The 14,289-nt window shown below is 36.3% G+C and overlaps 2 protein-coding genes and 1 long non-coding RNA gene across 8 annotated transcripts; 2 read left to right on the top strand and 1 right to left on the bottom strand.

The window, feature by feature from the left end:
- The first annotated feature begins 375 nt into the window (after window positions 1-375).
- Window positions 376-4,973, top strand: LOC118055532 (cullin-3A). Its single transcript, XM_035067456.2, has 2 exons — window positions 376-914; window positions 2,795-4,973. Exons 1-2 carry the CDS (start codon window positions 754-756, stop codon window positions 4,830-4,832), a joined length of 2,199 nt encoding a protein of 732 aa, XP_034923347.1. The 5' UTR covers window positions 376-753; the 3' UTR covers window positions 4,833-4,973.
- A 2,121-nt stretch (window positions 4,974-7,094) lies between these two features.
- LOC140955897 (uncharacterized) lies at window positions 7,095-12,092 on the top strand. 2 transcript variants are annotated; one of them, XR_012170621.1, is made up of 2 exons: window positions 7,095-7,377; window positions 11,585-12,092. It is a non-coding gene; the product is annotated as an uncharacterized lncRNA (long non-coding RNA). The 2 variants fall into 2 exon arrangements; XR_012170622.1 differs by having other exon boundaries at window positions 7,095-7,364.
- Window positions 7,601-13,897, bottom strand: LOC118055540 (transcription factor MYB88). 5 transcript variants are annotated; one of them, XM_035067477.2, is made up of 13 exons: window positions 13,697-13,893; window positions 13,110-13,328; window positions 12,977-13,023; window positions 12,808-12,864; window positions 12,647-12,719; window positions 12,325-12,380; window positions 11,983-12,162; window positions 11,727-11,899; window positions 11,001-11,149; window positions 10,613-10,755; window positions 10,314-10,528; window positions 10,064-10,212; window positions 7,601-8,370 (listed from the first exon to the last, which is right to left on the bottom strand). In XM_035067477.2, the coding sequence occupies exons 2-13, from the start codon at window positions 13,197-13,199 to the stop codon at window positions 8,260-8,262; spliced, it is 1,443 nt and encodes a 480-aa protein (XP_034923368.1). In that variant the 5' UTR covers window positions 13,200-13,328; window positions 13,697-13,893; the 3' UTR covers window positions 7,601-8,259. The 5 variants fall into 5 exon arrangements, with proteins under 5 accessions (XP_034923368.1, XP_034923390.1, XP_034923359.1 ...); XM_035067499.2 differs by having other exon boundaries at window positions 10,064-10,149; window positions 13,110-13,894; XM_035067468.2 differs by having other exon boundaries at window positions 13,110-13,893.
- Window positions 13,898-14,289: the final 392 nt, after the last annotated feature.

Below are 14,289 nucleotides of genomic sequence, written 5' to 3' on the forward strand. Positions count from 1 at the left end.
GCTCATACAGAAAATAACAAAAGAATTGTAAAATATTTGAACAGGAAAAAAGATATCTATCTATTATAGTATTCCAAAGGACACGTATGTGAATATAATTTGCGTTTTCTCCCGATTTTTCTTTTCTTGAATTCCTTTTGTGCTGTGTTTTCTCTAAGAATATAATTTGCAAAGCGACACGTATGTGATTTAATAAGACTACAGCCAACCTAAGCTAACTCGAAGATACTAAATTACAAGCTAATAAACATGAAGAACTAAGTTAAAATCATATTTAAAATCAAGGGACCAAAGGATAATGTACTCCAAAATGGAAAAAAAAAAAAATCACCGAGGAGAAACGTTACGTGTATGGAAGGATAAAAAAAGAAGAAAGAAAACAAACTCGCTCATTCATTCATCTGGCAACAGACGGAAATCCAAAAAAAAAAACCACGAAAAGGGGCCAAATCCATATTTGCCTTAAAAATCTTACCATATCACCCACGGCAGCTAGCTAGCTAGCTCCATGCTAATATCATCCTAGAGCCCATAAAAATTAAAAACATACACTCGTCCTACCTGATTTTTAATTTATCTTGAAACCCTAAACTCTCCTTTCCGTATAGGAACTGAAATTAAAATATGGTTTGTTGCGTGTGAATTATGGTCGACGCTTTGCCCATATTTTAATAATCGACGACGTTGTTTGGGTTGTTTCGATCTGGGTTTAGGGGTTTGAATTTTGGGATCGGAAAAAGAGACAGGTAAAAAATGAGCAATCAGAAGAAGAGGAATTTCCAGATAGATGCGTTTAAGCACCGGGTGGTGGTGGATCCGAAATACGCCGATAAGACTTGGAAGATCCTGGAGCACGCAATCCATGAAATCTACAATCATAATGCTAGTGGTCTCAGTTTTGAAGAGCTGTACAGGTCTCTCTCGTTTTCTTTTCGATTCTTATTATTTTATAATCTCTGATGAATTTATGATCATGGGTTTTTCTTAGTTATTGCCCTTAAACTTAGTTGTTGATTTGCCCTGGTTGGTAAAGGTGCTCGCGGTTAGCTTTTTTTAGTTCCTTATGCAAAGGTATTTATCTGCTGCGGTGTGCCGTGTTTCCTCTCATGAGCAGTAAAATTAGCTTCAGGGATGTTCTGATGATTGAAGTTATTCTTGAACTGAAGAGTCAATTTCTTTTTCTTCTCAAATTCACTCATAGTTGCATTATTTTTGTCTTTTCATTTATTTCTTTTATTATTACTTTCATTTGTGTTTGTATTTTTTTTTTTTTTTTTTGTGTGGGGGCTTGTGATGAATGATATTTTTCCTGCCCTTAAGGTAATGCTGTGCAGTAGAGTTAGCCAAAGAAATGCAACTCATTCTGCAACTCAACTGAATTGAATACCCCCTTGCATGTAGCATCTGAATTTATGATATTCAATATCTTAAAATTCTAAAAGATGACACAAGTGACCAACAACGAGGTAGAGAATTGATTGCCATTTACATAATATTTTCTGCATTAGTGGTTTGTATAGGTACAATGTGGTGATGGCCTCACCCATCAGCACTCGGAGCCTTTTTTTTCCTTTCAGACTCAACACCCAAAGCAATACTTCTTGGATAACCTCTTTGAAGCTAGATATATAAGGATGCACCATCTGTTCTTTATAAGATTTTCATGGGTTTCAAGGGTATATTGCCATGTCCTTGCTCCTATCACAACTTCTACACGTAATGCTCAATGCTTATACAATGTGTTTGCACCTTGTTTTTGTGCATTCTCATGCTTGTCTTGATTGGGAAGGATACATGGTTTCAAGAAATTAAGACATCTGTTATCCTGCCTTTCATTTGATTGAAATAAATTTAACATATACTGATTACTGAAATCTTCCTTTGTTTCCAGCGTTTAAAAATGTTGAATTATTGGCAATTTCTTTTGTTGCCTAATGCCTTTATTTGTCTCTCTCTCTCTCTGAAAATCAAGCAAGGTTTTAAAGATTGATCTTTCTCTCTCCCTCATTCTTTTTATTATTTCATATAATTGGCTACTTTACTCGTCTCTTACTGTATGAGAATGTGAATGATAATCTTAAGCCTATGCAAACTTTTGTAACCATTATTTATTTATTTATTTTGTTATTCTTTGATTTCTGTATATACCATTTGTATCCATGGCGGACCTGTTATTCAAATTTATTTTGGCAATAGAAAGGGGATAAAATTAGGGTACAGTACATTCAAATGAAATCCATTATAAAGTCATAAACCATATGGTGGCCAATTTTTTTCATGTTTTGCTTGTACTATTTCTTATATTTTACATAATAGTTTTTTAATTAATCTTAAAGATGGTTCATCCATATGTCTGTCCTGCTGTTACTAAAAACATCATTAACTTTTCCTCTTAATGGTAGAGGATCTTTTGTTATTCTTTTTTCTGGCGATGACTTGGTCACTTTCAATATATAAAGTGGGCATGTTCTTGAGATATTTTCTCAAACTCCTCTGTCTTATCCTTTTCGTTTATTTTGTTTTAAAATCAGAAATGCTCAGAAAATGTATAAAATAGGTACTTTTATTATTGTTCTCTCTTTTTCTTAGTTAACCTTTACTTGTATAAGAGACTATCTATTCCGGATATTTCTTCGGTACCGGGCTTTCTATGATTTTGTCCGAGTCTACTCAAATTCAATAGATTCTATTTTTCCTGGTTCTTAGATGTTTGGTTGGTTATCTTGTCAAAACCATGGACATTATAATACTACATATGTTGTGTTTTAAGTAACACTGTTTTTTATGGTTTCAGGAACGCCTACAATATGGTGCTGCACAAATTTGGTGAGAAGTTGTATAATGGTCTGGTTGCGACTATGACTTCACATCTAAAAGAAATATCAAAATCTATCGAGGCTGCTCAGGGAGATTCATTTTTGGAGGAGCTGAACAGGAAATGGAATGATCATAACAAAGCATTGCAAATGATCAGAGACATATTGATGTATATGGACAGGACGTATATCCCAAGTGTGCATAAAACCCCTGTTCATGAACTTGGGCTTAACTTGTGGAGGGATAATATAATACACTCGAGCAAAATTCAGACACGGCTTCAAAACACACTTCTTGAGCTAGTTCATAGGGAACGGACTGGTGAAGTTATTGACCGAGGGTTGATGAGGAACATTGTCAAGATGCTAATGGATTTAGGTTCTTCTGTTTACCAAGAAGACTTTGAGAAGCCATTTCTTGAGGTTTCTGCTGAGTTTTACAGTGGCGAATCTCAGAAGTTCATTGAGTGCTGTGATTGTGGTGATTATCTAAAGAAAGCTGAGAAACGTTTAAATGAAGAGATAGAGAGAGTGACCCATTATTTGGATTCCAAGAGTGAAGTCAGGATAAATAATGTCGTGGAGAAGGAGATGATTGCTAATCACATGCTGAGATTAGTCCACATGGAGAATTCAGGCTTGGTAAATATGCTTCTTGATGATAAATTTGATGACTTGGGACGGATGTACAACCTGTTCCGCCGGGTTCCTGATGGTCTTTCAACAATAAGAGAAGTGATGACTTCTCACCTTAGGGAGACTGGCAAGCAACTTGTTAGTGATCCAGAAAGGTTGAAGGATCCAGTGGAGTTTGTTCAGTGTTTGTTGGATGAAAAAGATAAGTACGATAGCATCATAAGCAATGCATTTAACAATGACAAGACATTCCAGAATGCTCTGAACTCCTCTTTTGAATATTTCATTAACTTGAATACTCGTTCTCCCGAGTTCATTTCACTGTTTGTGGATGACAAACTTCGCAAAGGTCTAAAAGGAGTTAGCGAGGAGGATGTGGAGATCATTCTTGACAAGGTGATGATGCTATTCCGTTATTTGCAGGAGAAAGATGTGTTTGAAAAGTATTACAAGCAGCATTTGGCTAAGCGGCTGCTGTCAGGGAAAACAGTCTCTGATGATGCAGAGAGAAGTCTGATAGTCAAACTTAAAACAGAATGTGGTTACCAGTTCACTTCAAAATTAGAAGGCATGTTTACAGACATGAAAACCTCCCAGGATACAATGCAAGGTTTTTATGCAAGCCACCCGGAGCTGGGGGATGGACCAACACTGGTTGTCCAGGTTTTGACAACAGGGTCTTGGCCCACTCAACCTGGTGTTCCATGCAACTTGCCTGCAGAAATGTCAGCACTATGTGAGAAGTTCAGGTCATATTACCTTGGGACCCATACTGGTCGGAGATTGTCATGGCAAACTAACATGGGCACAGCGGACATTAAGGCAACCTTCGGGAAGGGTCAGAAGCATGAATTGAATGTCTCCACTTACCAGATGTGCGTTCTCATGCTGTTTAATAATGCTGATAGACTTGGCTACAAGGAGATTGAGCAGGCAACTGAGATTCCTACAGCAGACTTGAAAAGGTGCCTGCAATCCATGGCTTGTGTGAAGGGAAAGAATGTTCTTCGCAAAGAACCGATGAGTAAAGACATTGGTGAGGAAGATGCTTTCTTTGTTAATGACAAATTCACAAGCAAATTCTATAAGGTGAAGATCGGAACTGTAGTTGCGCAAAAGGAATCAGAACCTGAAAAGCAGGAGACTCGGCAGAGAGTAGAGGAGGACCGAAAGCCTCAGATAGAAGCTGCAGTAGTTAGGATTATGAAGTCAAGGAGGGTATTGGATCACAACAATATAATCACTGAGGTCACAAAGCAGTTGCAGTCACGTTTCCTAGCGAACCCCACAGAAATTAAGAAACGGATTGAATCCCTTATTGAACGGGATTTCTTGGAGAGGGATAGTGTGGACAGAAAACTGTATCGATATCTTGCTTAAAGGAATGGCTTGTTCTTCTCTTGTGGGATGGCTTAGAATTGGCAATTGCAACTGTAACTTTGCAGGTGGAAAGCTGTTTTAGTTCCGCAAGTTTGTTGGATTTAATTAATATCCATTTCTTTATGCTTTGCTTATTGTCTATACTGCTGTAGTTGGTCTGAATTACTACACAAATGCATGCCATCGCGCCCTGATCATTTTCCAATTCAGACAGATCATACTTGAAAATGATTGGAAGTCAGGGATACCTTTGCTTGTGCAGATGGCAGCCTATCCGTTCTCGTATAGTCAATCCAAACCCCATTTTCAGAAATGATTTTCTTAAGATGGCATTAGGGGTACAATTTGACCACAAAGAGGTTCTCCGTGTATCAAAATTTTCAGCTTTCTGCACCTTGCCTGCATGATTCTCCTTAAAACTTTCGAAGTGTTGGATTGATGTGAAATTGATTTGCTTTATTCTCTTAACAAGTCTTTTTTGGATATGTTGGTTCTGATTATTACATGTGGTTTTCCTGAAAAGACTTGTTAGTTTTTTTATACCATAGTTGTCAATTATGCTCGGCTCGTGACCCGATAAACTTAAACTGAGTACACAGTGCAACTCGGGCTAGATTTTTTAAAACTGAATTAGATATTGACATGGTTAGTCTAGTTAGTTTTTTAATAATTTTATGTTTAAATTTAATTGAGTCAACATCAATAAAAAATAAAAAATATTTTAATAAAAATAATTGATTTATAATGAGTTTTTTTAATTACGATTGCATAGTTTTGTTTGGGCCAAAACTTACCAGGCAATCGCCCTATTGAAACCTATCTGGTATAGGTCCATAAATTACGAGCAGGGAAGTAAGTTGATTGACCCAAGTAAATACATCATCATTTTATAAATGCCAAGGCCCTAACACATGAATTAATTACAGCTTAGTCCTTGTAGTTTATAATAACTAATAAATTAGTCCTTTAAGTATCATAAATAATTAAATAATCCCTTGGCCAATAATATTTTCCATTCTCTACTTGTAGTAGTTCTTTATTCCAAAAATACCTCCTTTCCTAATCAAAATTTCCCGTAATACATAAAATTTCTAAAGACAGAAAAAAGAAAAAATTGGAAAAGAATATAAAAGTGTTGAAAAAAACTAAGTTATCAACATATTTTAAAATGTAATCAAATAGAACTTAGAAAAGGACAGTATTATTTAGTATCATGTTTCTATTTTAATATTTATTTTATAAAAGATTTTGAATAATTTTTTTATTAAGAAAACTATTCACAAGGATTGTGAAAAAAAGGAAGCTCTCGTTACCTTTTTCTCTTTCGTTTTTGTTTTTAAAAAGGAAAGTAAGAGATGTTCTGTAAGAACTTGAAGAAATATTGTTTTCATTTCTAACCATGGTAATAAAAAACCATGTAGTTTTTCTAATAATAAATATTTTAGAACTTCTTATATATTCATTTAACGACAATTCAAATTTATGTTATTAAATATTTTAATTGACGGATTATCAAACATTATATAAAATTAATTAATTTTTTAGCATCAAAACATTTCATTTAATCCCCAAAAAAAACTGAATTTTTTTTAATTAAAACTAGTAAAATTATTAAATATTAATGGAAAATATTGAATATGTGGTTGAACGATACAAGTACAAAGCACGTCATAAGGAAACTAGTATTTTATACAACAGATGCCCTCTCAGTTAGACTTAGCCCACTAGACTAGCTTAGGTGATGATTGCAACTACATGAAGGGCACGAGCCTCCGTTCGAAGAGGATCAGAAATGGTTTCATCAAACATTAGCAAGCGTGTGGTTTTCCTTTTCCACATTCTTCGCTATGTTGCTACCAAGTCTTAGATTTCGTTACATACTGTTTTAATGATTATTTTTTAAAATATTTTTTATTTTAAATATAGTATAGTAGAATAATTTAAAAATTAAAAAAAATCATTTTTTTAATAAAAAAAAAACACGTTCCAACAAGAAAACAAGCTGGATAAAACTTTCGTGGGTTAAGCAGGGAAGCGGAAAAATCAGGCAGTTCATCCTTAATATGAAAGATCACGATCCTATTTGAATTTAGGTGGGCAAAGTGGTCAAAATAGTCAACCAAACCTTCTCTCGAGAAAGTTACAGCCAATGAGTGCACTTTATTTTGTATGAGGTTCCCTCTTCCTCTTTTAACCATTTTTACTTGTAGCTTTCGCTTTGGTCATTATTACATGTTTCCAGATGTCCACCACCACCATGAGACCCCCGTACAAAATATAACAGAATCCTTAGGACCATTCTTTCTCACAACACAACACAAGTAGAACAAACTCAGAAGATCCATGGAGAGATCTGGAGGCTTTCTTTGATGCTACAACATCAACACAAGTTGCTTTTCCATCCAATGTGGGTAAGAACATCTCCATTTCCTTTGCTTTTCTCCTCCTCCCCAGTTTCTAGCATTTTGTCAGGAAAGAAGGGGATCTCTGGTTCATGGCAGGAATGGAGAGGGCAGAAGAAACTGCAATAATGTGAGTCATTTAGGTATCCATCCTGATTCTCCTTTTATCTATGGTGGCATTTTCTTTGCGTTTTTTTGTTGCCCAGAAGAACTATGAAAGTCGAGAAATACTGAAATCTTTATTTTAGAGCTTCTGTTTATTTCCTACTCTTTCTGATGCAAAATGGTCACACATCTTTCTTTAGAGTCTGGTTAGAGTTGGCAAATGCAATGATTCAAAGAAGAGGAAACAGACAAAATGAGAAATGCACACAAAAACTAGAACAATTTCCATTGCGATCACACAAGTTATAGTTACTACATTAGGAAACAGAAATACAGAAAACTAATTCTATACCCTTACTTAGCACACCCAAAAACAAAAAAATAGGAATCCAATCAGCTGGTTAATCCTCCTTTACTCTTTTTTTTTTTTCTTTTCCCTTTCTTTAATCATATGTAGGCGAGTTGCCTGTATATAATTACACTCCGACTACGGACTTACATAGAAGGGTCTGTACAGATGGCAAATCAAATGCCAAAAACTGGAAGAGAAGATAGAACACTCGAAAACAAATCAAGACAAACAAAAGAATGACACTCATTAACAAGCACACTGGTTTTTATGTGAGTATTAGGGTAGTACTCTTCTAGTAGGCAAAAATAAAACCGACCTCAGATCACGCTGTTAGATGTGTCCGAGTTGCTAGAATGCACCGCAACATTCCAGCACGGGGTGTCCTGTCTTGGAATGCAGATAATATGCCTCTTTATAAAACTTCAGGCCATGATAGCTGCAATCCGAGGAACTGATAGTAAACAAGAGAAGACACAACTCAATCAATGTTATACGGTCCCAGGCAATTAAAGACCAGATATGACGGGCTAGACCATGTTCTTTATATCAGATATATCAGAGAGGTTTGCTATAGACTTTGCAGAAGGGCTCTTTTGCAGAGTGGTGGTTGTGACGGATTGATGCCTGGATTGGGACAAGGAGATTCCACTCCAAGTGTTTTTAGTAGGAAGTTTCTCTCCTGGAAAGAAAAAAAATGCCAAAAGAAGTGGTTAGCACGAGCATGTGTGTTTATATGATGCTTGTACCAATAAAAAAAAAGAAGAAGAAAGAAAACACGATGCAATGAACACAAGACATCTATGGCTGCCTTTGGCAATTAACTCCACGTGATCCACATGCTGATTTCAGAAAGGAAATCTCATGAATCTTTCTTATAAGTGACCCTTAAGTACTAATGAGATGGGGATGATTTTGTAAAGGCGTGGGCATTCTTGGAAACCAGTTTGCAGTCTTGCCCACTGACCATTCATTCTGCAGAAGCATACTTTTCGATCAACCTAGATTGACTGACAGGAGGAAATACTATTCTCAAAAAGAGTACATTAGCCTCTTACATCAGTGGGTAATGGTCCAATCAAAGCATTTTTAGCATCTCAAACAAAACAATCTAGTTGAGCTTCTAGTGTATATGGAATTGGACAGGCTATTCTTGTGAATAATTTGGCTCAGATAGCAGTTATGACAAAGAATTAGACAGGCAATTTCGTAGTTGTTCAAACATAATTTATTCATCTGATTGTTTAGTAAACCTTTTGGTTTGGTATCTCACCTCTTACAAGTAATGTCACAAACTTAACCCACGACTAGAGCCGACATTATGTAGGGAACTTGAAAGGAAACACAATGTGTCAGGCATGCATGTGCTTCACAATCATATTCGATATGCATGCAGATTTGATATGTAGTGTGCGTATGTTTTGGAAGTGTGATATCACTGGGCCAGAGGCTTGCATTATAGCATTATATAAATCTAAAGCATATTTCTACTTTAATTTTATCAACAAAAAGTATTTCAGTAGCGGTTGTTGCAACCTTAACAGCCTTTAATCTTTCGAAGTTTGTCTTTTGTATAACTAATTGTGCCCATGCATTCTTAACTTCGGCTTCAGGTTGAATTGACAATTAGAAAAGTTGACTAGAGCAGTGTTAATGTTTAAGAATGAATCCAGGTTATGAGATAAATGGAATTCATAAATTTAATTGGAATAGTTATATATGCAACAGCTGCTACTGCCATGTTTGTCATCTGCACAACCAGTAGTTATCCAACAGTTTTAGTGATTGAATTCATGCTCAGCAGTTTCATAGGAACATCATCTCCTGCTAGCTTAATTGCTTGGCACCTACTCTTCAAGCCGTGATAATCATCACAAACTAATTAATGATTGATACTTAGCTAGCACACCAAGTGCTATCACCCCCAATGCTATCACTAATGCTTCAACGACAACAGGAACTCAAAGTCCTACAATAGTATGAATTACTAGTAACATTCTCAAGCCCCTACTAGTTTTTAGATTATAGCTTTATTAAAGTCTTCATGAAATAAAAAATTGCTGCAGGTGATTTGATGATCACCAATCCTCTACTTCTTGTTACTATTACCCCTAAAACCAGTGGTAACTTAGAATCAAAGTTGCACTACTTCTACAGCTAAATCTGGTGCAACTATTCATAATCATTTGTAGTTTTAATGCTGTTGCTTAGTGGTGAGCTCTGACCAGAGAGCCATATGAGACTAGAGGCATAATATTTAAACTGACAGTTCCTCCTACTACTAATAGCAATAAGGGGTAGTTTCTCTAGCATACACCACGTAATTAGAACTAATGGATTAATAGTCGGTAGAATTGATGGTCAAAGTTGCTTACACTCTCTGAAAATTTTGGGCTGGGAATTCCTGCTGCCAAGGATCTGAAAATCGGGGTAACTTGAAGAGGAGAACTGAACTCTGTGCCTGATGAAGCAGAAACAATTATGTCATTTTTTGTTTGCTCATCACAGGATGGAAACATCTCCACTGCAGTAAATTGAGATTCATCAGAAGATGTACTTTTAAGGTATTCCAACCTCCACATGAAAAGAAAGAAAGCCACTCTGTCAGGCATGAAAATCCCTTACCTTGGGTTATATTTGCACTGGAAATAATTTCTTTGTCACATGCACCCACAAAATTTCCCTCATCAATATGAACCATTTGCAATTCAATTTCAATATCCTTATGCAGTACACCGGCTTGAGTTTGTTCTGTTTTATCCGGGGCTGTGTATGGCAAGTGAGTTGACCCTGTACTGTATTCAGAACTTGATGGAGACTCCTCGTATAAACCAGGTTGTCTACAGCATTTTAAACATATATTAGACACTATGACGAGTAAAACATGCTCAATCCCCAACATTAAACTTCCCTTTTTCTATTACCTCCAAGATGGTCGACTTCCATCATTGCTCATCCTTAGATCTTCTATCAAGTCTTTAAAATCTTCAAGTTTAAAATCAATGTCACAGATTTTTTGTCCAAATAGATCATTTTCTTTGCTCCGGTTCAGGAAATCTTGGAGAACCTGAATGTCATGTTTTATAAACATATCAGAACAGGAGCAAAATCTGTGTGCATTATAAGAGTCAAGGAGGAATATACTTGGTGTACTGTTATGCTTAAGTCTGTAGGATCAACATAATCACTTCAACTACCATTTTGACAGAATAATTATGCTTTTCTCAATAACACTGAAGGTCAAATTGAAAAACTGCACCTGCACAACTGGTCAAGTGCATTGAATATTTGGGTGTTGAAAACAAAGCTCACCTTCCAAGCATTTTCCAGACTCTGATCTGTATTTTCTTCACTAACTTTCGATGCAAGTGAGCTGAGAAGCTCTGCTTGTTGCATTAGAGCAGTTATCTTTGGATCATCCTTTTTTAGAAATGTTCCTTGAATCCTACTGCTTTGAACTGCTAAATGAAGAGCAAGTAAAGAGACTATTGAAGAAGTTCAAAGATTTATGACACAGAATAATAAAAAATCAACACAAACTAAATTGGTAAAGATGATAAATTATGCATGGTATTTTCTCTCATAAATCCCATATTGTGTCCTCAATTTTTGCAAAGCTGAAAAATCTAATGCTTTGAAAGCTGAATTGTGGGAGCTTACACGGGGCTGGACCTTGCATGGCAGAAGGGATATAAGAAAGTGGAAGTAGAAGTAGATTCAGAGGTAGTGTTCAAAGCTTTTAACGGAAAAGGCAGCAATTTGGCGACTGATCCCATTGTCCAGGAATTTTTTTTATTTCAACAAAGGAATTGGAGGATCAGGATTAGTCATACATATTAAGGAAATTCATGTGCGGATTGGCTAGCTAATGAAGGCTTCTTTTTTTGCATCGGCAGGATGAAGCAGGGGTATTTCTACCCTGTTTGTGGAGGGTGCAAGTCCTTTTCTGTTGTTTGAGACTCCTCCCGCGATTTTATTTCTTAAAAAGGAAACACAAACCACATCCTAATTGTAAAGTCTTTGTTTGAGGTGTTTTACCGTCAATGGGGACCTCCTTGACACTGCTGACATGATGCTGAGCAGCCATGTTAACATTGTGAAAGTTTTGGGCCAACACAGCAAATGGAGGTCTAGGTTGCTGATTTCCACGTTGTGGGTGTGATCTGTCTCCAAAGTTGCAACTTCCTGCAAGACTAGGGATGTGGGACTTCCTGCATTTGAACAAACATGAGGTTAACTATGCTAATTACTTTCCCACTCACTATTGGCTGCTGATACCAAAACTCCACTGTACCTTATCTTCTTAATTGGGGGATCATTTTCTGGTGCTCCATCTGTGTTGAATCCATCATGTAATATGATTCTTTTGTTATTTAAGTTGATATGCGAGTTTTTGTTCTCTTTCGCTAAAGCCTCGTATTTTGCTCTCTTCTTGCACAAAGTGGAGAAGCGGTTCTTCACAGCATTATCCGTTCTGCAGAAGTAGCATATTTTTGAAAGAAGGATATTATAAGCATTAAATCATACAAAAATGTGTGAATAGAGAGCATATTTTTGAAAGAAGGATATTATAAGCATTAAATCATACAAAAATGTGTGAATAAAGAGAAGAGGGGCATGCAAAAACATTGTATACCTGCCTGAAACAACCTTTGCAATTTCAGTCCATCTGTTTCCAAATATTTTTTGAGCCTGCGGATCAACTCAAGAAGTTATCTATCATATGCAGCAATGACTAAAAAAATCTAAGCTGAAATGCAGAGGCTGTTCCTGCAAAACATCTGGATGCAGGACCACTTAACATGTTTAACTACGGAACAACTAATAATGAAGCAGAAAAACAAAACTCTATTTTGACTTTGCAAATCGAAGTAACCTTTTCCTACTAATATACATTTGAAGGGGGGCAAAATGGACAAGACAGAGTTAAGTGCAGAAAAAGATCAAAATCAGAGTACCTCACACAAGAGCAAGTCTTCCTCTGGTGACCATCCGCCTTTCTTGAAATCAGAGTTCAAATATGTGTACCATCTGAAGTAATTAATAACTTAATAAGCATCAAAGCACAGAAGACAGGATGAGCAGGGTAACTATATTCAAGCTGAAATAACACGCTAACCTTCTTCTGCACTGTCTTGTGGTTTTATCCTTGAATTTAGATGCAATGATGGCCCAGCTGCATTAACACAGAAAACCCCTCAATTTAATTAGACGATTGAAGAGTGCTTGAAAGAAGGGGAAAAAAAGAAGAGAGAGGATTGGTATTAATCAAATACGGTTGTTCTCACTTTTCAGTCCCATGTTGGCTAATCTGCTGCCGAAGTATATCATCCTCCTGCACTCCAATAAATCAATCAGATATATACTAATACTCCTCCAACAAACAACAAAGAAAGAAATAAGAAGGAATCGATTAATCACCTGTTGAGTCCATGTGACTATATGTCTCTCCTTCTTCTTCGATTCTTCTTCATGATTTCCACATGCAATCTTCTTCGACTTGCTTGTCATTGTTTACTCTTATCACTCTCTCTTTTGATAGCTAAATCTGTTTATGTTTATGTGAGTGTGTCTCTCTGCCTTGGACGCTCCTCACCTTTATCAATCCAATTCGCATGCTATGTGCTATCCTATGCTATGCTGTAATAAAATAAAGCCAAACTTTTTCTAAAAAAAAAAAGAAAAAAGAAAAAAGAAAAGAAAAGTCTCTCTTTTCGTAATCTTTTTACAAGGATGGATACCATTGGAGAAGTATTACTGTTTGGTTCAAACGGAGCTCTCTTGGATTCTAGACTTGTAATCAACTTCTTCTTCTTTTAGTTTTACCACTATAAATGTTGTTTATTTTCTATTCAAACAACAAGCAAACAAACAATAAAGGAAAGGGAAAGGGGCTTGAAACATTCGCTGGCCTTTTAGGTACACTGTATATGGAGGCGTATATATAGACAGAGACAGAGAGAGAGGGGGGGAGAGAGAGAGAGAGAGAGAGATCTGAATCTACTTACTTACACTCAGAGAGGAGATGTAGAGACAGAGAGAGGCAGGCAAAAGAAACTACTCCACTACTACTACTACTCTCTCTTCTATTGAGTACGCTGCAGAAAGATTGATCGGAAGTTGTGAGCAAAATAATCACTCGTCTTTCTCTCTCACTCATTACTCTCAACACTTTTTTGAAATGGGAAGGGGAGAGAGAGAGAGAGAGAGAATAAATATTAATTAATTTACATCAACGGATTCTTGCTTTAGTGCGCGGCTATGAAGGGAAGTTTGAAAAAAAAGAAAGAAAAATAACGCTGAAATCCATGACATGGATGGGATATTAATTAATATGGCCAACGACACTAGAACCCTCTTCCACCTCAAAAATAAATTAAAAAATAAATTCACATTACTAATTATTATTCTACTGCTCCATATTTTATGTTAGGCGACGCTTGCGTCATCACGCACATTTTCTCCCCCCATTTTTCTTCTTTTCTAAGGACGTCTCACCGCACATCACACGTAACTAATGTAGATTTATCATCTTATCAAAATACACCAGCCAGACCGATTGGCCTGAACCTGGTATCTTAAGATCTGCGATGAGACATCT

Source organism: Populus alba, chromosome 8 (genome assembly GCF_005239225.2).
Source record: "Populus alba chromosome 8, ASM523922v2, whole genome shotgun sequence".
NCBI lineage: Eukaryota > Viridiplantae > Streptophyta > Magnoliopsida > Malpighiales > Salicaceae > Populus > Populus alba.